Genomic DNA, 23,194 nt, shown 5'->3' on the forward strand with positions numbered 1-23,194 from the left:
CACTTAGGAACTAATTTCAGTTTAGTGTTCTTGTTTCTTATTTCTTTTTTATTGACTTTTTCTTGAACAGCTCCAACTATTGCTTTTCCTATTGGACTTATAAAAGAGGCAGTAATATCACTTAAACTAATATTAACAATAATTATTAAATTAACATCTATCTATAAGCGATTTTTTTTCATATAATAAGAGATTTTTTATTCTAATTGATAAATTCAATTAATAAAAAATATTTACAAGACTAAATGTCCAAAATTCAAAAATAAATAGATAGAGAATAGCATTTCCATGGCTATCAAATATTTTTTAGCATTTTTTTCATCTATATCAAAATTTGAGAAATTATTTTGATAATTTTAATTTTTAGGTAGATAAAGTTAACCAACATAATTAGATATGGTAAATCAACAAGATTTATATTTTGTATAAAAATCACATATGTCAATTTATGGGCAATTTACACATATAAAATGATTGAAGAGAACGTATACGCAAATACAACATTGGCAATTTCCAGACGCAAATGAAACAAACGCAACTATATATAATCTGCTACACCCTGCAGCGGAACTTAATTGCACGTAATCCGCTACAGGTTATCGCGGATTACGTTGAGGGCGGAGTTACTCATAAACCGCTACACCCTGTAGCGGTTTATGACCAAATGGCGTTTCTGCATAATCCGCTACACCCTGTAGCGGATTATGAGTATAGTGGTGTGTCTATATATACCGCGTGAGGCTGTAGCGGAAATCATTTGAGTTATTTTGGAAAGAAAGTTAGAGAGAGAAAGTAGAGAGAAGGGAGAGAAAATTCAAATTCTTGAGTAGTTTGGAAGAATGGAGGATGAACGGCGGTTGTACCAGCTCGACGGCGTTGCTCACGTAGCCGGAACCATCGATGCAGAGGTAAGTGTCTGTATTTCTAAACACTATTTTAATAAATGTATATTTTATTCAATATTAAGGAAGTAATTCATTAATTAGATAGATAGAGACTTAGTTTAGGTTTTGGTTTAAAAATGAAAATTTGAAATATAAACTTTGACATTTAACATTTAATAGTCAAGGTAGAGAGGTAAATTAGTAATTTCAAAACCCAAGTAGCTTAAGACTAGAAATACAAGCTATAGTTTGGTTGGTGATGTTATTGTTAGAAATTAAGCCGGTGTTCTTTATTTCTGAAAATGCAGCCAACCCGATGTGTGTATAGCGTCCGTAGGCAACAGAATATGCCGTTACATGATAGGATCATACCTTACTTAGAGAGGGCTGGATTGTACCACCTGGCTAGGCTGAACGCGTATTGGTTCTGGTTGGATGAACCTCTGGTCAGCGCATTTATCGAGAGGTGGCGGCCTGAGACCCACACTTTCCATATGCCATTCGGAAAGTGTACTATCACGCTCCAGGATGTGGCATACCAGTTTGGGCTGCCCGTGGATGGCCAGGCTGTTTCCGGGTGCATGATAGACTTCCACATGCACATCGAGGGGGTCAGACTGGCATGGGAGTGGTTCGAGGAGTTATTTGGTGAGCTTCCGCCACCGGATAAGAGAAAGTTATACACAGTCCACTTCACATGGTTTCATGAACGGTTCAGGGTGTTACCAGCGGATGCTTTGGAGGAGACCGTGCGCATATATGCACGCGCGTATATTATGATGCTTCTGTCGACACAGCTGTTCATGGACAAGAGTGCGAATCGAGTCCACCTTCGCTGGTTGCCTTTTGTGGTGAGACTTGATGATATGAGCAGCTATAGCTGGGGCGCCGCTGCATTGGCGTGGCTGTACCGATGCATGTGCAGGGTGACGAACAGAAACGTCACCAACTTGGCTGGACCCCTACAGTTGCTACAGTCATGGATCTTTTGGCGGTTCCCCACGCTGAGGCCGCCGGGTTTTGATGCTTTCTCTTTTCCATTGGCATCCAGGTATACTTTAATTCATTCTTTCTTTCAAGTTCATTACGTTCTATATTTGAAATTACATACTTACGTGCTATTTCTGCAACTCAGATGGGCCACATATTTGTCCTCTTCTGATGGAAAGGAACGGCGGATTATACAGTATCGTCTGGCATTGGATCGACTGACTCATCGAGATGTAAGTATTTTATTTTTGTTTGTTGTTATTTTAATTCTTTTTTTCACACTTATATGTATACATTGGTATAATGCTGACCTTGCCTCCTGTCTATCAGATTGTGTGGGAGCCTTATGGTTCACTGGACGTACTGGCAGTCATCCATCCGGAGATACTGACCGAGGAGCACATCCGGTTATGGCGGGCTGTCACCAGCCTGATCTACTTTGCAGTTATTGAGTGGCATCAGGTAGACAGGGTCTTCCCACAGCTAGGGGGCGTACAGCATTTGCCTGAGCCAGTGCTCAACATAGAGTATCTTCATAGTAAGGACGGCAGGGGTGGAGATAGATGGTTTCCCACTTACTATAGGACATGGCGTCAGCATTGGGATGAGCGAGTTCGTTCTGTGTTGAGTGTCCAGAGAGTTCCTGATCCTGGTCCATCCCCTAAGTACCTGGACTGGTGGCACCATGTTGCACATAGGATTCTGTCACCAGGGATTGTTTTCGCCGACCCCAGGCCGACCCAGGTTCCGGACGATGCTATACTCAGAGGGTCGTCGCAGGCGCCGACTAGAGTGCCAGCATTCGATATGCCGGATAACAGACGTTTGGAGCGGAGACGACGCATCGGTACACGTGCCACTGATCGTGACTGGCGCTGGCTAGACGACATGATGCAGGAGGAGCAGGTTGGTGGTGATGACGAAGGCCAGGCAGATCATCGCCTTCGTCGATCTTCTGCTAGACTACGGGCTGCTCGTGGTGGAGGAGCACCTCCCGTCCACCACGATGACGAGGCAGGATCGTCCCGTCGGCACCCTACAGACACTCATGTTGGTGGCACCGCGGAGGCTAGTATGGGTGGTACACCTTTTACCCACGTATCTAGCTCTCAGGTACTACATGGGTGTAGCACACAGCTGTTAGCCGATCTTGCTACCACTTCTTTCACCATGGATTTGGACGATCAGTTGGGTAGACCCCAGTTCTATGCGGATTTTGCTGAGATCATACGGGGTGACGACGTTCATCAGTACCAGAGCCCGATTCCAGGCGGCCCTTCAGACCCTACGGAGTATAGGCCACAGCCAGCGGATACGCCTGAAAACCTGGTCCCTGAGACCCAGGTTCCTGAGACCCAGCTTCCGGTCGACTTGAATGAGCCCGCAGGCAGCCCGTACGACACTTGGTTCGGGATGGGGGGTCGCCACCATCTGCATTTGGAGTTGGGGCACAGGAGGCTCCGCCGGGAGATCGGCGAGCGGCTAGGGTTAGGTGTCCAACTCGATGTGGCACAGGCTCGCACCTACTTGGTCCATTCGGAGGCGACCATGATGTTGACGGTGACCAACAGTAGCGTCCGATTCTCTTAATTTCCGACAGTTATCCATGTATGAATTATGACTTATTTATTTTCTGTTAGGGTTAACGACTTGTGACAGTTATATTTGTATTAGTTATGTAGTTATACCTGTATTATTTTTGTACGAGTTACTGCGAATGACGATTATATTTTGTATCAATTCGTGCATTTTGTATCATGGGTTTTAAACCCTAACATATAAACACCACTATACTCATAATCCGCTACATGGTGTAGCGGATTATGCAGAAACGCCATTTGGTCATAAACCGCTACAGGGTGTTGCGGTTTATGAGTAACCCCGCCCTCAACATAATCCGCGATACCCTGTAACGGATTACGTGCAATTAAGTTCCGCTGCAGGGTGTAGCGGATTATATATAGTTGCGTTTGTTGCATTTGCGTCTAAAAATTGCCAATATTGTATTTGCGTAAACGTTTTCTTCAATCATTTTATTTGCGTAAATTGCCCTCAATTTATTATTGAAAGATTATTTTTTATAAATTAATCTCCAACAAATATAATTAAAAATTAAATTAATTTTTATTTGTTTGATGATAACACATGTTATAAATTATAAGTAAGTGTTTTTTTTAAATTTTATGAAAATAAAGAGAAAATAGAAAAAAATAATTTTTTTTATAAAATCTTAAAAACAAAAATATTTAAAATAAAAACACAAACTAACACACAATTTAAATTTACATAATGACAATTTTGCCCTTATGACCCCCCCCCCCCTCTGTCTCTCTCTCCAGCTAACAAGAAACAAACAAAAGCTCTTTAAAAATAATCTTTTTTTTCATGGAATTTGGGAAACAAAGCATTCATTCATTCATTTATTCATTCAAAGAGTCTCTTTTCACTTTGAGTTTGCATCATCACCATAATCATTATCTCACTTCTTCTTCTTCTTCTTCTTCTTCAAGTACAACACCACCACTGGTAAAAAAGTCTCTCCCTTTCTTCTCTCTGATATTATTGTTATTATTATTTGGTTAAGCTTTTTGAAGATTATTTATCAATAATAATAGCTTACCATACTTTATTTTCTTTATGAAACAGGCTTTGATTGATTATATATGAATGAATCTCCATGGATTGTGTTTTTGCCTCCATTGAGTCCTCTGTCTTCACCTGACACACTCTTCACATTCATTATCTTAACCCATTTTCCATTTCACGTGCTCCCTTCTGACACTTCTTTTCTACTCTCTTTCTTTCTTTTTTTCCTTTTCCCCTTTAATCTTTTTCTCATAATTATTGTCTCACTGATTGCAAAAAATAATTAAAAAAAAGGGTCTTGCTTCAGCTTCAGTAGGGATAATAGTATTATAGACAGTAGTAACTATTACTTACTTGTGTTTTGTTCTTTTTGAAGGCTCTTCAATGGTGTTCCTTCTTTTTGTTAACTTTACTCCACTGCTGAAGTAGTAGCTATTGCAAGTTGAGACTTTTTTTTTTTCTTTTGTTTCTGTTTTGAGTTTGAGTCAGAGTCTGTTACAGTGTTTTTAACTGCATCAATTGAGGTGGTTATACTTGCACTCTGATTCTTGCACTCTTTGTGTTTGTGTAATTGCCTCTGTGTGTGTGTGTGTGTGTGGCTGTGTGCTTATTCATGTTATGGAGTCTTGGAGTTATGTTTCTGAAGAGAAGGGTTATGTCTCAAACGATGCGATTTCCCCTCCCAACAGTGTTGGGAGGAACAGCAAAGGTTCCTTCTTGGGTTGGGAACTGAAAACCCCAGGTGGTTTTTCCATTGAGAATCAAGGTTTTGAGGAATTGGGGTTCCCAGGGATGAAACAATTGCCCCAAGATCCTAATCCAATTAGTAGTGTTCATAGCAGAAAGATTGATAATGACCCTGCTATGGCTACCCCAAACGCATTCTCTTCAAGAGATGATTTCAATTCCAAGATTTCAGCCTCTTTGGGGGACTCTAATGGTGGTGGCTGTGATTCACTTATTGACTTGAAGCTTGGTAGGTTTCCTGATCATGGTGATGTTGGTGTGGTGGTGCCAGCATTCTCCAAAGGGGCCCCTATTTTGTCGTCATCGGAGTCGTCCACGCCGCCGAAGAGGGTTCGAGCTTCTGGGATTCACTCTCAGACAGCATACTGCCAGGTCTATGGATGCAACAAGGATCTGAGTGGTTGCAAGGACTACCATAAGAGGCACAAAGTTTGTGAGGTTCATTCCAAGACTTCCAAAGTTATTGTCAATGGTATTGAACAAAGGTTTTGTCAGCAATGTAGTAGGTAGGCTGGTCAAGCTTTTCTTTCTTTTACATCTTTTGAATTTGTTGGCTCTTTTTTGTCTCCTAATTACATGTCATGTGTGTTTAAGAAGCTTTTATCTGCTCTTTTTAGCTTTTCATCCAAATTCTCTTCCTGTCTTTAGCTATGTTCTTCAAATCTGCATTATTATTTGGAGGGAAATAAAAATGGGGATTGGTTCTCACCAATTGTCTTATAGTCCAATTTAGGTGCTACTTTGTTTTCTGAAAAGGAAGAAACCACACTCTATGAATATTCTTACTAGGGGTGAGTTTTGTATGTTGGTAAAATTGGGGGAGAAACTTTAATGGATGAGATTTGTGTGCAATTGTACACATAATTCGCATCCATGAAAATTGCTGCATAACTTCTCCTTTGCCAAAATTTCTGCTTTGAGTTTTCTAAAAAAGGACAAAGTTTTGAAATAAGAAGCTTTAATATTATGATATATAGCGCTCCTGTAATGTTTAGCTTACTATCCAGGTTTCATTTGCTGGCTGAATTTGATGATGGTAAGCGTAGCTGTCGTAAACGCCTTGCAGGCCATAACGAGCGGCGGAGAAAACCACAAGTTGGTATACACTCTGGAAAGCCTGGGAGGTTGCTTCAGCCATATGGTGGTAATAACATGTTCTGGATTCCTTCATTATAAGAACACTTTTCTCCCTCTCTAACATTAACCTTCCTATTTCTGCATGCATATTCATTGATTACTTTATTAATTCATATTTTGCCTTTTCAACAGCTTTCTCTAATATGTCCATTCAGTGAAAAAGAAAAAATGAGTAAACCTTGGTTCACTATTAAGGAAATGTAGGCTAAGGTTTCCCAAGTTTCTATCTGATACTACGATCTTAATTTTCTATATTGACTAATGAGCTGCTTCATTTTCTTTGAGTTGTTCATAACCAAAATCTGGCTCGTGACATTTTCGATAACTAATTCTCTATCCTAACCTTTTCTTTAATTCCGCAGTCATCTTTTATTCTTAAATTTACTTGATTTGTAAATTTCTTAGAGATCCTGTGGTGCTTTTGCAGAAAGCAGATTCCAGGGAAACATGCTAACATCAGCATCTTTCATCTGCCAAGAGATACTCCCCGCTGGGGCCTTATCTTCTGAGAGATATGGAACAGGTGACTGGTGGAGACCTATAAAAACCGAAGACGGCTCTGGTTTTAGGCATCTTTCTTCTGTTCCTATCTCTAATGGACACCCTCAGTCACGACCTCTGTTTCCTTCATATAATGAGAAGCAATTTCCCTTTCTTCATGAAAATAATGATGCTACATCTGCTGGGGGTAGCATCTTCTGTGAAAATAATAGCTCATATCCACCTGCCATAGGAGGCCCGAACTCGGGGTCACAATCATTATTCCAGGACACGTCCATAGGAGGTGAGGACTTCAATGTTTTCGATACAGAATCGGCTGTTCAAGGACTATCGGGAATTTCAGACTCTGGTTGTGCTCTCTCTCTTCTGTCATCTCAATCACAAAACTCTTCAAGCCAGTCATCTGGAATTCCCATGGCTCGATCAATGGTCATTCGGAGCAGCCATAGCAGTAGCCATTATGCCATGAGCCAGGTCTCTGAAAAGATGATAGGAATAACTTCGCAAGCTTCGAGTGGAGTCTCCGATAGGTTTCCATCCGAGTTGAATCCTGCAGATGGAAGTCCTCTTAGCTCTGTGCTGATATCTGACACCAATGACATTGTCAACTTTGAAATGGCAGATGGAATATTCCATGGTTCAGATTTCGTGAATGTGAAAGATCGTCTCTCATGTGATGATGTCCCGACTATCGACTTGCTTCAACTGTCTTCGCAGCTTCAGCGAGTTGAGAGTGAGAGACAATCCTTGCAGGTGAAGCAAGAAAATGATTCATCGGTCTCTCTCCGGATTACTTAAGTTCCTTTCAAGAAGGTACTTTTCCCCTTTCATATTGATCGTTGAATTGTCTCTCTATGCAGTATACTTTAGCAGTTAACTGCCGGCGAAAATGCAACTTGGCATAGCTCATATTCACTACTTAATAGCTTAAGATCATGTTTCTTCCAAACCAAATCAATCATTTTTATTCTTTTAAGGGGAATAAAGTCTCATGTTATTGAGCTCATTGATAAGTTGATTCTCGAACGGAAAATGTGTTGCTCACTCCGTCTACCTTAAGTGTCATTTCTGGTATGTATTAGATAGAATCGAAATACATTCCAGAAATGACACTTCAAAACGGACCAAGGGAGTACCACTCAGAAGTCAGAACCATTAGATATCTCTGGCTAATTTTAATTGTTTTTCAAAAAATAATCAGATCAGTTTTTGAAAAACAAAATCCTGATTTAAAAAAAAATTAAGCTAATTTTTATAGAAACATGCAATGAGAATATAGATTTTGCTGTTTCCATGCATTCTGAATATCTTAACTAAATATTGATACAGGAGACAAAGTTGTGATTGTGCAGCATGTGATCAAAGACACAGAAAGACAGCAATGGCAGTGCAAGTGCCTACCATAACTCAACTATTTATTTGGACAGAATAGTCCTTCTCAGTCTGAAAAAAATATATATATATATGTATCTAATAACAATGTGAATATGTAATAAATAAACCAAAGAAGCCTGAGATGTATCAAATTAAAGTGTGCCTTCTCAATCCAGGCACACTTGAATTTCTTCATGAGTATTAGTTTCTGTATGAATCTAATTTTTGCTCTTAGTAGTGACATTAGGTGGACACATAACGACACACAATAGATGTAAAATTGGTTTTTAATGATAAAGGTGTGTATTTCTCTATTAGTGTTTTTGCAGTCAAACAAATTATATGTATTCATGGATATCTATGTATGAGTTTGTGTTTTTATTATGTTGAGAGAACAAATAAACACCACCTTAGCCATAAGTCCATTACAATGATGGTCATAAAATAAAGTGGAAATATTTCAAATTTTTTTTTTCTTAAATTGATTTTGTATGGTGTGAGATCACACATTGAGAGGATTCATTTTCCAAATAAAGCACTAGTCACTAGAATCAAGCAGAGAGGGAGGAAAAAAACAAAAAACAATGAGTCATCATCTTGTTTTCTTTAAGCCAAGCAATAATGCTAACCATGAACATCTAATTGGAAAAATCTGAAGAAAGTTTCTTACACACAACTAGACACTATTCAGTTCAAAAGGATCAATAGTTGTTTCCTTTAAACATAGTTGAGTTCAAATCTTGTGAAAGAGTTTTATTGTATTATTATAGGGAAAGAATGGTATATATTCTATGTCAATGTTCAGCAATAATTTTATCAAGGTAGTTTCTGTCGGTTGACAAAGGCACGGCTAGATAAAATAAAATGAGAAAGGACAAATGCGAAGCATTCATTTACTTTATAAAATAGATATATTATTTAAATTGTCTATGAAACATCAAAGTCGTTGTAGTATAGTGGTGAGTATTCCCGCCTGTCACGCGGGTGACCCGGGTTCGATCCCCGGCAACGGCGCGCTTTTTTATATTCCAAGGCTTTGGGCTTTTTTTGGGGACATTTTACGAGCGTAAACTAAATTGTAATGGACTCCTCCAGCAATAATTAGGTTTCGGTAGCATAACATGGCCGACATCTATGCTATTAAAAAAAAATAAATTACTTTTACCAAAATAAATAAATAAATTACTACACCACAAATGAAAAATACAGATTATTAGTTATACCTCTAGTTTATGGGTTGTATTATCAAATGTTCATGTTGATATTACATTCTACCATGAGAGAAAATGATACTCCTATTTCAATTGATCAATCTCAAATTAAAAAAAAATAGCCCTCCTGTTGCAAATATAATACTTAAAATTGAGGCACGTGCATTTGTCGGAGTTTTTGGTTGGAATAACTATAACAATGTTAAATAATCTTTTTAGATAATGTTTTGAATGATCGTACACCAAAAAGTATATTCCATTAATATCGGTAACACTTGTATTATGAGACATTGTCATATACAATTTTCGGTAAAAGCCAAAAATACAATAAAATTTAACCTTAGAAATAACAAAGAAACATAAATTTGTTAATAAACTACATGAGCTTGCAAGTACTGTTCTTCAGGTCATTGGTGTATGAGGTACAATTTGGTCTCCACCTATGTTATAGTATTTAGCAGCAGCAAGTAATACAAAACTGGCAACACTAATTTTAACCAAAGACATAGGATTGAACCCATTCTTTTTGCTCCTATCTAATTCCATATCTGAATCAAAATGTTTAGGAAAAGCTTGAGATGAGGTCTTCATAAAAGATGAGTATGAATCAATTTCAGCTTTTGTTAGTGCTGGGTTTACAGAATCTTTCACTATCTGGAAATGACGATCGCATACAACGGTGGCGGATATGTCTTCCCTTAGAGCCACAATTCCAGCTTCCCTGCATAACCCCTCCAGTTCAGCTCCTGTAAAGAGTTCAGTGTCTTCTGCTAGTAGTCTGAGATTGACGTCACTCGCGGTTTTCATATTACGCGTATGGACACAAAGTATCTCATATCGAGCCTCCAAATCAGGCGGTGGCACATAAAGAACCTGCCATTGCAGATACATGAATCAATGAGAGAATATCTTGACAACCCTTTTCAAGTTGCTATCAGTGTCAACAGTTTGAGAATACTTTTTTTTTTTAATGAAGTAAAGTTGCTGATTTCATGAAATTCTTTCATCATTTTGCATTGTACACACGCTTGTATCTTCCAACTGTGTATGATTCAGCTACAGACATGAGTTTAATTGTAATGGTACAAATACGATTCTAAATACAACCTCATACCAGATCAAAACGTCCTGGACGCATGAGTGCAGCGTCAATCGCGTAAGGGCGATTTGTTGCTGCCAGAACAAGAATTCCCTGGAAACAGAAATTACAGAGATATACTTAAATGGAAATGCGCTTACTACCAATTTCTTGAATCCAGTCTTATGCTTACTTCTTTTTTTTATTTAATTTGAAACAGTTAAGTTGTTTTTGTGACTTCAAGCTCACAGATTCAAACCGAGAAATCAATTATTGATGCCATTATCATGTTAAATTGCCTACATTATACCCTTTGGGTGCATCCCGTTTCCTGTACTTGCTAACTCAGGATCCTTGAGCATCGAGCTTTCTTTTTTTATTTTTTTATTTATTATCATTTTGATAAAAGAATCTAAGGTATAAAAAGAATATTTAAATTAAAAAAAAAAAAAAGAAATACAAGTGTGAGACTAAAATGTCCTCCCTATAGCCAACAGCAACGAGACATATGGTAAACTTACTTTAGCTTCTTCTAAGCCATCAATCTCAGTCAACAAAGTGGATAAAAGCCTCTCACCAACTGTCGCACTATTGCTTGAACTATCACCTCTGCAATTAGGAGATAAATTACGAAAATAACTCATTATGCACTATAAGCATAACAAAAGAGAAACCAAACAAATTTTTTGTACAGGGTGGTAGATGTTAAATCCAATATTGAGCTTTAAAAGCACCAAATGTTAAACATAAAACATACCAAAACGCAAAAACATTTTAGAGTTCAATGCAATCAACATTACAGGAGGGTAGATGTTAAATGCAATGGGGCTGATCACTGAGATCCACCTCAGAGGAGCTGGTTCAGCATAACAAATTTGTGCAGAGCAACATTTTCTTTCAGCCAAAACAATTTAAAATTGATTATGATATGATTTCAGAATAAGATGCATGGAAACATGTCAATGATTCTTTGCATGACCTCCCACATGCATTTAATCCTCATACAAAAAAAAATGGTTACTTACCGTTTTGTAGCTACAACATCAGCCTCATCAAAGAATATTATACTGGGTGCCGCGAGTCGGGCTCTCTGAAATGTGTTACGGAGCAGAGCTTCCCCCTCTCCAACATACATTGAATACAATTCTGCACCACTAGTTCAGCATTTTTTACTTCAAAATTTGTCCATAATTTGGAAATCAGAGTTAAGATGGTATTTCCATAACTGAAATCAGAGATAAGGATGTTGTAGAACTGCAACATATTTCCAAAACAGTAATGGTAGAGAGACAAAAAAAAAAGAAGCCAGAACTTACCTTATTTATGATTCATTAATTGTTACAATAATTAATGAATGCTAAATAAGACAAGTTTTGACTGTTTTTGGTCATCAAACATTTCCGTTTCGAAAATAACAGCCAAATATATGGTTGGATTACTTTATTCATTTATGAAAGAATATATATTTGACATAAAATATGTGTTTCTTACCTCAGAGCATGGCACACTCTTGTTTGGCCTCAAAACTAGGATTGTTCAGTTTAAGTTCTTAACAACAAGTGGGTGTAACTGACCCCAGCAATGGAAATCCAGAGGAAAAATATATTTCAGCCAAACTTATTTTGTTGGATTTCAAACCAAAGTTATCACTTTCGCAAGGCAAGCATGATTATACAAGTCTTCTAGGAAAACAAGTATGCTAGCATAATTTAGATTCTCAAGCTGAAAACGACAGCATCATATTTGGGAGAATATATGAACAACTTGTGTGTGGAATTTGTCAAGCATCATGACAATAACATGTCCCTACACAAGGAGATTTGTGGTTTTTTTCCTGAAATGACACTCTGATATTGTGATTCCTAAGGAGAGGAAGAGAAAATCATTCCTTCTTAGGCATAAAATTAAGTAATAATCAATCCAAGACTTATATACTGAATACCACAAGGATAAACCCTATGTAGAAAATTAAATTATTCAAACCTCAAAGAAAAGAAAGAAGCTTGGGCAGCATGAGCAGCAGCTTTAGCAAGGGTTGTTTTTGAGCATCCTGGAGGTCCATGGAGAAGAATTCCACGTACGGGAGATATTCCCAATCTTGAAAATGCATCAGAATGCTTAATAGGCCATTCGACAGCTTGCTGAAGTTTTTTCTGCACAAGGATAATTATAAACATGAATAATCTTGAGTTTCTCAATGTAAAATCAAATGTTAAGTTTACAAACCTTCAAATCTTTTAATCCCCCAATGTCTTCCCAAGTCACTTTGGGAACTTCAACAGTAACACCTCTTGTTATACTTGGACCAACAATGGACCTTGCGTTTTGCCAATCTTCCATTGTTAAACTGAAATTAATAGCATCTTCATTTGTATTTGACCTTTTAATTGCAAACATGGTAGCTTCACGACACAATGCCTCCAAATCAGCTCCAACATATCCATTGCATGATGCAGCAATGATTTTTATGTTAACATTGGGATCCAATGGAATCTTTTTTGTATACAGCTGGAAAAAAGTAAAAATAAAGAACAAATATATTCATGCTCTGAAATACTTACCAAACAAGAATTCTAGGTAGCAAGCATAATGATAGAAGGCAAACTGAAGGATTGCTTTCTTGCTAAGTAATTGGTGTTAGAAACTATAGTTACCAGGAAAAAGAATGAAGAGTAACATTATTATCCACAACCAAACCATCCCAAATGTTTAAGTTGGCAGGAGACTCCCCCCCCCCCCCCCCTTTTTTTTTTAATATTACATTTTTTATTATATGATTACATTAAGTTTATCAAGATGCAAAGAATATCCATACCAAAAGCTAGGTTGGACAAGAGAAAATATTTCCAAGAACACCACGATAAAGAATAAAGCTGTCAATAAAATATATCTTTCCAATCTTTCAACATATCAAAGAGACAAATTCCTCCAGAAAGAGATCATGCGCTTTCAGATCCCTCAAGAAGGGCCAAACACCAAACCTTGTCCCACAAAACCTGCTTCTTTAAGAAAATATTGTTTAAGTTATGAGAATAATGGTCCAAACAAATACTCTAAAAACAAGCATATATAGCACATTTTGACAAAAAAATCGCTTTCTTCCTTTTTCCTGAGACCAGTAAAACCACTCAACACTAAACCGGAACTGATTGAACTACTAAGGTATAGAGCACACCCAACAGTCACCAAAGAAATTCCATAAGGACTCAGGTGGCAGCTAACGAGTCATGAATGGTTTTATATCTATTAATATATCCCTCATGAATTCCCAAATCATCTTAATAGTGCATAAATGTTTCCTGTCTCTAACAATTACCTTAAGAATTTGAAAGCGATCTTCTTCATTTGGAACAGTAACTTCAATTTCAGCATCAAAACGTCCGGATCTTCTTAGAGCGGGGTCAATTGCATCCACTCTGTCTATGCAGAAACCAGACACACCAAATTCAATGGAGAGAAAGTGAATAAATAACCAGCAACTAAGCACCAAAAAAGCAGAGAATAGAGAATCAAAGATATGAAAAACTATCACATGACTGAAAACCACTCTTAATAATATACATGCATCCCCTGTAATTTCTGTTTCTTCTTTAGTTCTTTTCCTTCTGATATAATTCAATTTTCATTTTCATGAAATAATAAATAATCTACTGGAAGATGAAAGACAACCTGTTAGTTGATGCAACCACAACGACTCCTGCTGTAGAAGACGTGGGTTTATTAGAGTCCATGAGTGTAAAGAGTTGTGAGGCAACTCGGACATCTTGCTCCCTTCTGCATGTAGACAATTTGATTAATGGCCTCAATAAGCTTCCCACATATATCTTTATATATTCAAAAGAATTCACTAAAGAAACAGTACTACATATTTCATTCATAATATTTCAGGATCTTAAAATTTTATCTAGTCAACATAGTAAAAGTCTTAATCAAACTAATTGAAATCAAAATACACAATGAGCCATTCATATGGGGAAAAATTGCTGTGCCCCATTGATTACAAAAAGAGAAGAAAGGAAATTAAAACATAGTGATTGATAAAGACTTAGAGAAAGAAGTATAGTTTCATCATTCAAATGGTATCAAAATGAAATTTATGAACTAGTTAACTATTCTACAGAACAAAAATATATCATTCTAACTCACATCAATGTAAAAAATTGGGGCAATATATAACTGACTGAAAAAAAAATCACGACTAGCTAAAAGATAATAACGAATTCAATGGACATATACTATAAATAGACTCAAGAGTTCACTGTTAAAATCCAGTATCATATAATATTGCATTCAATAGTAAATTGATCTTTAAATGAAGTAAGACCTAAGACAAATCACAGTAATATTCATCACAAAAGTCGTCAACTGTCACATACTTAGAATCTCGACGGGGACAGAGTGCATCTATTTCATCTATAAAGATAACTGATGACTTGCCCAAAGCTACTTGAGATGCTGCCTCAGCAAAAGCCTCTCGGAGAATTTTCTCACTTTCACCGGCATGTGCTCTGTGCACCATGTGCGGACTGCAGAGGACATAAACAGACAAGCAACCAACTCAGATCAAAGAATTTTGATACCAAAACCCACGAACCTGTAAATCCAAGACAGGTACCTAATAATTTTCAAATGCGCCCCACATTCCCGAACCACTGCTCGAACCAAACTCGTCTGCAATTGGGCACACATTCAGGCATATATAAATAGCAAATTCTAAATTTATCATGCAAAGCAAAATGCTAAGTTTGACTTATAGCGCAACCACATTATATTAGGACATGGCAAAAACATGTTATTTACACCGAAGTAGTCCCTGACAAAAGATAGATGCAACAAACTAGAATAAAGTTTAAATTAGAAAACCCCCAAACTGAAACCGTTGCTCATATAAACTAGAGAGAAAATCCAACGGAAGAAAGTAATTCACTGGCTCAAACTATAAACACTCTTTTCCAATTTTCATAGCAAACTCTGTCAACAATAGATCACACAAAAGAAGGAAGAAACAATATCTATTATTAATATCAATAGAGCTCTCACAAACTCAAATCCAAGTTGTAGAATCAATAAATGTCTCATGGATTTTTTTTTTTTTACCTTTCCAGTGCCTGGTGGGCCATAGAGCAGCAATCCCCGTGGCCACTGAGAATGTCGTTGGTGGTTAGAAAAAAGAAAAGAAAAGAAAACTGTGAATAAAGGAGGGAAATGAAAAGAAGTGAACTTTGAGGCCAAGGCTCTGCGCTTGTCGAGAAAATAGGCGCGGGAAGATGATGATTTCTCTGAGTGCTTGAAGAGGTTGGGCATTGCCACCAATGGCTTCCTCAGCACTCCACTGGTTGTTGCTGCTGCTTTCCATCTCAGAAACTATGTCAACAAATATTAACAATTTAGGGTAGGGGCATCAAAGTTGAAAATATATGAAAATTTCACACAGCAATTTAGTTAGGTATCAGTATTTTCACCAATTATCAACTAATTGTGGACTAAATTAGTTAGGCATATATTTCCACCGAAAAAATCCTAGAATTCTCAACAAATTCAATTCAATTCAAAGGTCCATTTTTCATCTCAGCAGAAAAAAGAAAAGGCTGTCACATTACAATACCTTACACACACTAAATTCACATCATCAAATTTTCATTTTTATTCTTTTTTTTTTTTCCTTACCATTATTCTGCCTTAGACTTATAACCTTTGACGCACACAGAAAACGTTCTCTTCTGACCAAAAAGAGCCCCACAACAAAGCTTTTAAAAGAAATCTTTTTTCACTTCCTTGGTTATGCAGTCATAGTTCCTTCATTCTTATACCCAAAATTATTCTTCCCTCCCAACTTTTCTGATTCTTCTTCTACATATTTACCAACACCAATCAACTAATTTAAAAAAAAAAAAAAGTAAATATGAAAGAAATAAAAACGGCTCACCAGATTGACCAGAATACGCAGAGAAAGCGAGAGAGGAATAGAGCGCCGCCGCGAAATGAAACAGAAAGCGCGCGAGGGTTTTGTGTTTTGATAACGAAGAAGAGGGGTTATGACATTTGATTTATTAACATTAAAATAATATTTATTAATTAAAGCAAGCAGGAAAGTCGTTGTAGTATAGTGGTGAGTATTCCCGCCTGTCACGCGGGTGACCCGGGTTCGATCCCCGGCAACGGCGTCCTTTTTAATCTTTTTTTTTTTCCTTTTCTTGGGATCAGGCTTTTTAAAAGGTCTTAGATCATTACATGAGACCTTTTATTTTATTGGGCTCAGGCCCGCTTTCCAAGGGGACCCAGAAGTGGGGTCTTCTGTATTTCACTTAATTGTAGGAATAAAGGTAGAATAGACGATGAGTAGTAGCCGCATATTTAAATAATGACCTTAATTAGTAGGTGCCGTCTTACCACAAAATGATGATGGTCCAAAACTCCAAATGAATATGATCAGATTTGCAATTTGTTAATGGCATATATCAGCTTTTGCTTTGAGCATTGGCATTGGTTTGCTGGCTTGGGCGGCACAAAAAACATGCAACTAAGAACATTGTATTATTGTAAACAATCTAACAACTTGTGTTTATAGATAATAACTAATTAATAACTGTCAACTTTAATAATAAAAAATATAATGGTATATTTTAAGCTAATATTTAATCTAATATATATATAATGGGAATCTGCGAAAAATTGGTGTTTAATTTTTTTTCTTAAAATATATTTCATTGAATATACAAAAATATTTTTTATTATACTAATAAAAATAACATGAATTAGGAGATATGCGATTTAGTAGCTTATTGCTTATTAATATACTAATAATTAATTGTCATCAAGTCCACAAAACGAGGGTTACACTAATAAATTAAGGTAAACAAAAGCTCTTACTGTTTTTTTTTTTTTTTTTTTTTTTGTGTTTGCTTTGTTAAAAAACTTTGTTATAAAAAACGGAATTAATAATCAAATCAATTTTTCAGGTGATATTCGTGATTTAATTTATTCAATTTGATCTTTTGTAGTTTATGTTGGTTCTAATTCTATTTTTATCAGAACTATTAATAGTGTATTAAGATGGATTTACAGTTATCTCACTAAAATTTTTAACTATTATCTAAAATGATAATTAAAACTTTTTACCTTAATTTGTTTCATAAGAAGTCTTTAAACCCTTAAAGTAAAATAAAGATTAGAATTTTAAATATTTTGTAAAGACTAAATTGAGATAAAAAATTTCAATTATTACTTAATAATTTTGTGACAAAAACAAGGTCTGAAATTAGGGTGAATCATAAATACTAAGTTGAGAAATTAAAATGAATAAGTGAATCAAATTTTTAGAGGCCACAAATATAAGTGTAACTTTAGAGACTAATCTAAATATAGAGTTAAGAATTTGACTAAGATTGATTTTTTGTAAAACTCAAATTTAAAACTATTAAAGGACACTCATCTTGATTCTATACACTTTTCATATCCAATAGCTCACAAAGGTGGACGATGTTTATGGATAAAATAAAGGAAGAGTTTTAAGTGTATCGAGAACATTGATGTTTCAGTTGTTTTAGTCATCAACATAAACGAGCACCACAAGCTGAATATTGTGATGACGGGAGACAAACAGTGAGTGATCGGAGGCACACTGCTGAAACCCGTATTAAAGGATGCACGGTGGGGCTACCAAACGGAGAAGAAGTTCTTGCCAATACAAAGGGAACGGTGACTCTTGATGGAGGGCTTAAATTGACCAATGTTTTATATGTGCCAAAACTAAGAAGCAATTTGATTTCAGTATCACAATTAACAAAGGATGCAAATTGTACTGTACTATTCACTCATGAGCTTTGTGCTATGCAGGACCTCATTTTGAGGATGCTGATTGGAGCGGGTGAACGAAGAGATGGGCTCTACATGTACTATGGTGTTCGCAAATTCACAGCATGTCAAACCCAAGAGAAGAGTAGTATTGATCTTTGGCACAAGCGAATGGGACATCCTTCCTATAAAGTGGTACAAATGTTGCCGAATTTGAATGATGGTTGTAAATTTTAAGAGAAGAATAAATTATGTGAAGTTTGTGAAAAATCTAAACAAACACGAGATAAATTTCCATCAAGTGATTTTCATGCAACACATCCTTTTGATTTAATACATTGTGATTTATGGGGACCCTATTGTACCCCCTCTTCTTGCGGAGCATCTTATTTTTTAACAATTGTTGATGATTATTCAAGAGCAGTTTGGATCTATTTGTTGTGTGAAAAGCGGGAGGTGTCAAGTGTGATGATTAATTTCTTTGCTCTCATTGAAAGGCAGTTTAATAAACAAGTCAAAGAAGTACGCAGTGATAATGGGACCGAGTTCATCTGTATGCGTCCATATTTTTTGCAGCATGGAATTGTTCATCAAACATCTTGCGCTGGGACACCCCAATAAAATGGAAGGGTGGAGAGAAAACATAGACATATTCTTAATGTAGCTCATGCACTGAGATTTCAAGGATCTTTGCCCATTCGATTCTGGGGAGAATGTGTTTTATCTGCGGGACACTTGATCAACCTAACACCATCATCTATTCTTAACGGGAAAACTCCTTTTGAAATGATACATGGAAAACCACCTGACTATAATCATCTTAGGATTTTTGGCTCATTGTGTTATGCGCACAATCAACAAACCAAGGGTGATAAATTTGCCAGCCGAACTCGTACATGCACATTTGTGGGATACCCATTTGGAAAGAAAGGATGGAAACTTTATGATATGGAAAGAAATATTTTCTTTATATCTCGTGATGTCAAATTTGTAGAAACTGAGTTCCCGTTTGCGAGTTTGGCCCAAGAAAATTTGGTTTCCACTTCTTTAGTGCATGAGGAGAATTTTTTGGAGTCCATTAATAATAAGCCCACAAAAATCAACGGTTAAAACAACTGGAATACCGATGTTTTCGGTACACTTAAAATTTTTCCTAAAATAAATTATCGGTTGCATTATTTATATCTTAAAACAACTTAGTTTCTATCCCTAGAGCATTTACTTGATGGTAGAGTCTATAATGTAGAATCTCTTTAAGTTCCTCATGTGTAGAACTGACATGGGTAGGCCTTACAAAGACACATGTCCTTCTGAACATCACTGCTATTTTCAAGCGACAATTCAAAACTCCTAGAAAAGAATGCTAGTCAGGTGATTAATAGATGCTATGTACAACAATTGCAATAATTTAAAAAGTAAAAACATTATTTCTTTTAGTTTTGAAAAATATTATATTTTTCCCAAAAAAAACAGTAAATTGTGAAAGACGTTCTATAACGAGAACGGCGTTTGGTTTCTCCTAACCCAATGTGCTTGATAACGAAAAAATCGAACGTGGTGATTTGAGGGATGTCCTCAATTGCAATAATTTGGGGTGAATCTTTTTTTTTTGTGCATGTATTTTATTGTTCTTCTAGATGGCGACAGGGGAGAAGGGAGGCTCGCCGAGAGTCAACCACCACGATTGATTTAAATTGGGGATTGGCAGAAAATGCAAAGGTTGAGCACCGTGACCTTTCAGCGATGAAGGTGGTTATGAAGATGGATGCAGCAGTTGTGAGCAAGACAGAGGTGAAGACGACAGAGGCAGCATCCGGCTTTAGTGTGCTGTCCGGTGTCAGCGATAGTGGTAGTTCTGATGAAGATAATGGGTAATGGAGCAGGCGGCCATGGTGGGCTACTGGGTTGGTTCCCCTCTCTACTCTCTTCCTATTTTATGGGTGTTGGTGACAATAGTGCAAGGTGACAGTAGTCGTATGGTGGTGGTGGTCGACTACTCTTTGCAAAATGTTTGGCAACTTATTGTGTACCGTTTTTAAACGAGGCCAATGGTTGAGATGATGCACAAATGTTTAACATTAAAATTTTATTTTCTCGGGTTCTTGAATTTTAATTCATTGATGTTGTGTTGTTAAAACGTGAATAAATCCATTAAAATGTGTGTTAGATATTTGAAAGTTAGATCTACTTATCCTCTGTTCTATACTTGAAGTTTTTTAATCTTTTCATTTTAAAAAGGTTAATATTAGGGAAAATCACCAAAATAAAATATTTGTGTTACAAAATTACCGAAATACAACTTTTGCAGTTTAGATACGAAAATGCAACTTTCTACAAAACTATGTAAATTACGGAAGGGGTCCCACGGTTTCAAAATACACATAAACCGCTGATGGAGTTCTGCAGTTTACGTTGATAACGAATTTGGCTAAAAACCGTGGTAGGAGTTCTACGATTTCTGTGTGAATGGGAAATAAGCATAAACCGTGGAAGGGGTCCAGCGGTTTATGTTTGCACCAAGTTTCACTATATATAATTAACCCAAATTTAGAAGTTATTCGCCATCATTTGGATATATTATTTGTTGCATTGCAAATATCTATTTAGGTTTATGATTGGCTTCAATTCTTTTTTCATCAAGTATTAATGGATTTATAAACATTTAATAACATGAATTTAGGTGTCTGAACTCTAATCTCATTGTATTTATTACAATGCAGGAAGGTGATTATGAGATGATATATATTAATAGAGCATTTAAAGTGGCTATTGCTCCTTTGTCTCTTTCTATGTTTGGAGATTATGATGATAATGATATTAATACTATTTGAAATAGAGAGCTTGTGATGGATTATTTGAGATTTAGATGCTCACAAGGAATTAAAGTAAGGTATTTTGTATAGAAATGATCAAATTATCTTCTTGTGAATATCGGCAAATGTAGCATCAAAGTTTTTTCTCTTATAAGTATATAAACATTTATTCCACATTTGAACCTAAAATGTTATCAAGTCATGATAGGCAATTCTGGAGAGAGAGAAAAAGGGGTAAATGACAAATTCGTCCCTGACCTTTTAAATCATGGACTTTTAACTCCCTCAGGATTGGAAAATACAAAACGACCCCTCATCAATCAAAACGCCGTACAAATCGGTCCTCCCGTTCAATTTGGTGTCCAACACGTAACGGATTCTGTTTACCTGGCGCCTATGTGGCGTGGATATGCGCACGTGTCTTCAGGATGGTGGTAACGGGGCTGACGTGGTGCTAGTGGAGAAATTAATGGGACATTGTAGTCCTTGGGCACTCGGACGACATCGTTTTTGGTTAATGTTTTGCAGTGGTGAGTGTGACTTATGAAATATGCCAGTGCTGCCCATATCAGTGACAAAGAATTACAAGAAGCCCTAGCACTACTAAGCTTTTCCCTCCAAAAAATACAACGCTTCGTCTCCGCATTGTCGTCGTTGCAGTTCCGTGGAGGAGTTCCATATTGAAGCTCTGTGGTTATACCTGCGTCTGCCGTAGAGAGTGGTAAGTGATTGTCATAGGTGATTAGTTGTGGGGTTAGTCATTTGCCATGTGTTAGTCATTTGCCATATGTTGTTTAGAAAGATTTTGGAGATTTAGATAATAAGGGGTGGTTTTGTGTTTTGTTGTGGATTGAAAAATTTTGCAGATGGTTGATGTCTTTGGTGTTCCCGTGTTCCATCATGGGGGTAACTTTTCACGGAGGGATAGCGGTGAGTTAGTGTATCTTAATGGTCAAGTTGAGAAGTTTCCTCTGATGGACTTGGATTTTGTCAATTTCGACGATCTGGTCACGATGTTTAAAGGACTGGGATATCAATCCTATAAGGAGGCTTACTGGTATGATCCAAAAAGTAAAGATATGAAGTCAGGGTTGCATGTATTGAGGGGGGACGCAGGGATCAACCAAATGCGACAGGCTAAGTTGAGGAACAAAGATACTGAAGAGTTTTACATTTTTTTGACCATCCTGTTGACGAACCTAAGATCGCAGATGATGATTTTGAGAAAAATACTGAGGTTGAGGAAGAAGTCGATCCAAATGACTTGGAGAAGTCGGATGGCTCGTCTACCGACGATGATAGTACTGACAGTGATGAAGATGAGCCGTATAAACCACCACCAGCTAGCTATGAAAGTGGGAGTGATACTGGTGAAGATGATGAGAACAGAAGGGTTAGAGCTGCCAAAGGGAAGAGGAAACATGTGTCTCCATCGTCAAGGAAAGGGGTTGATCCCAATGAGAAGCCAAAAAAACAAGCAACACATGAGTTTAAAAGGCAGAGATTTAAAGTAAGAAGGGTGGGCTCAGCTGGTGAAAGTTTCTCAATGTCTACTGGGCCTGCTAAACAGCACCGCACTAGTAGGCCTCGAAGTCAGCCCAACAGATATAGGCCTGCTAGGGAGCCCAGCATAAGGCCAGCCGTTTCAGATTATGTCAGTGATGTAGACACTGATAATGAAGACATTGTGTTTGAGTACGAGTTTGAAGAGCTGCATACCCCTGTCTCATCAGAGGATGAAGGGAACAAACCACACTGGCCTGAGTTTGATGAACACTATGGCTTTGGAGAAGACAAATTTGAGCTAGGCACAAGATTTGCTACAATAGAGAGGTTCAAAGAAGTTATGAAGGATTCGTTTATTGCTTAGGGGAGGGAGTTGGTCTGGATTAAAAATGATAAGGAAAGGGTTAGAGTTGGATGCAAAAATGAGAATTGTCCCTGGATTGCTCATCTGTCATACAATAAACAGCTGCAGTGTTTCCAAGTGAAAACCTATAGGAGTGAACATACATGCGCAAGAGATCTGGGAAGCAATGCGGCTGACCAACACTGGATCAGCAAAAAAGTAGAGAAAAG

At 37.1% G+C, this 23,194-nt stretch overlaps 3 protein-coding genes, 2 non-coding genes and 2 pseudogenes across 9 annotated transcripts; 6 read left to right on the plus strand and 1 right to left on the minus strand.

Annotated features, from left to right (window-relative positions):
* The first annotated feature begins 839 nt into the window (after nt 1-839).
* LOC110268480 (serine/threonine-protein phosphatase 7 long form homolog) lies at nt 840-2,665 on the plus strand. Its single transcript, XM_088493918.1, has 4 exons — nt 840-908; nt 1,193-2,107; nt 2,205-2,486; nt 2,573-2,665. Exons 1-4 carry the CDS (start codon nt 840-842, stop codon nt 2,663-2,665), a joined length of 1,359 nt encoding a protein of 452 aa, XP_088350044.1.
* Nucleotides 2,666-2,681: 16 nt separating this feature from the next.
* On the plus strand, nt 2,682-3,360 carry LOC148581811 (uncharacterized; annotated as a pseudogene).
* Nucleotides 3,361-4,225: 865 nt separating this feature from the next.
* On the plus strand, nt 4,226-8,536 carry LOC107622689 (uncharacterized). Its single transcript, XM_016324670.3, has 5 exons — nt 4,226-4,400; nt 4,521-5,713; nt 6,215-6,351; nt 6,772-7,658; nt 8,175-8,536. Exons 2-4 carry the CDS (start codon nt 5,079-5,081, stop codon nt 7,641-7,643), a joined length of 1,644 nt encoding a protein of 547 aa, XP_016180156.1. The 5' UTR covers nt 4,226-4,400; nt 4,521-5,078; the 3' UTR covers nt 7,644-7,658; nt 8,175-8,536.
* A 625-nt stretch (nt 8,537-9,161) lies between these two features.
* On the plus strand, nt 9,162-9,233 carry TRNAD-GUC (transfer RNA aspartic acid (anticodon GUC)). The gene has a single exon. It is a non-coding gene; the product is annotated as a tRNA-Asp (tRNA).
* Nucleotides 9,234-9,655: 422 nt separating this feature from the next.
* CDC48B (cell division cycle 48B) lies at nt 9,656-16,517 on the minus strand. 5 transcript variants are annotated; one of them, XM_088483539.1, is made up of 13 exons: nt 16,435-16,517; nt 15,730-15,872; nt 15,606-15,650; nt 15,124-15,179; nt 14,885-15,034; nt 14,178-14,279; nt 13,825-13,924; nt 12,735-13,016; nt 12,492-12,661; nt 11,534-11,662; nt 11,030-11,117; nt 10,545-10,622; nt 9,656-10,303 (listed from the first exon to the last, which is right to left on the minus strand). In XM_088483539.1, the coding sequence occupies exons 2-13, from the start codon at nt 15,862-15,864 to the stop codon at nt 9,833-9,835; spliced, it is 1,806 nt and encodes a 601-aa protein (XP_088339665.1). In that variant the 5' UTR covers nt 15,865-15,872; nt 16,435-16,517; the 3' UTR covers nt 9,656-9,832. The 5 variants fall into 5 exon arrangements, with proteins under 5 accessions (XP_088339665.1, XP_088339662.1, XP_088339670.1 ...); XM_088483536.1 differs by having other exon boundaries at nt 14,178-14,282; XM_088483544.1 differs by having other exon boundaries at nt 13,825-13,928; nt 14,178-14,282; nt 16,435-16,507.
* Nucleotides 16,518-16,600: 83 nt separating this feature from the next.
* On the plus strand, nt 16,601-16,672 carry TRNAD-GUC (transfer RNA aspartic acid (anticodon GUC)). The gene has a single exon. It is a non-coding gene; the product is annotated as a tRNA-Asp (tRNA).
* A 5,309-nt stretch (nt 16,673-21,981) lies between these two features.
* Nucleotides 21,982-22,985, plus strand: LOC148581812 (uncharacterized; annotated as a pseudogene).
* Nucleotides 22,986-23,194: the final 209 nt, after the last annotated feature.

This window comes from Arachis ipaensis, chromosome B10, assembly GCF_059453495.1.
Source record: "Arachis ipaensis isolate K30076 ecotype BB chromosome B10, ASM5945349v1, whole genome shotgun sequence".
NCBI classification, from domain to species: Eukaryota; Viridiplantae; Streptophyta; class Magnoliopsida; order Fabales; family Fabaceae; genus Arachis; species Arachis ipaensis.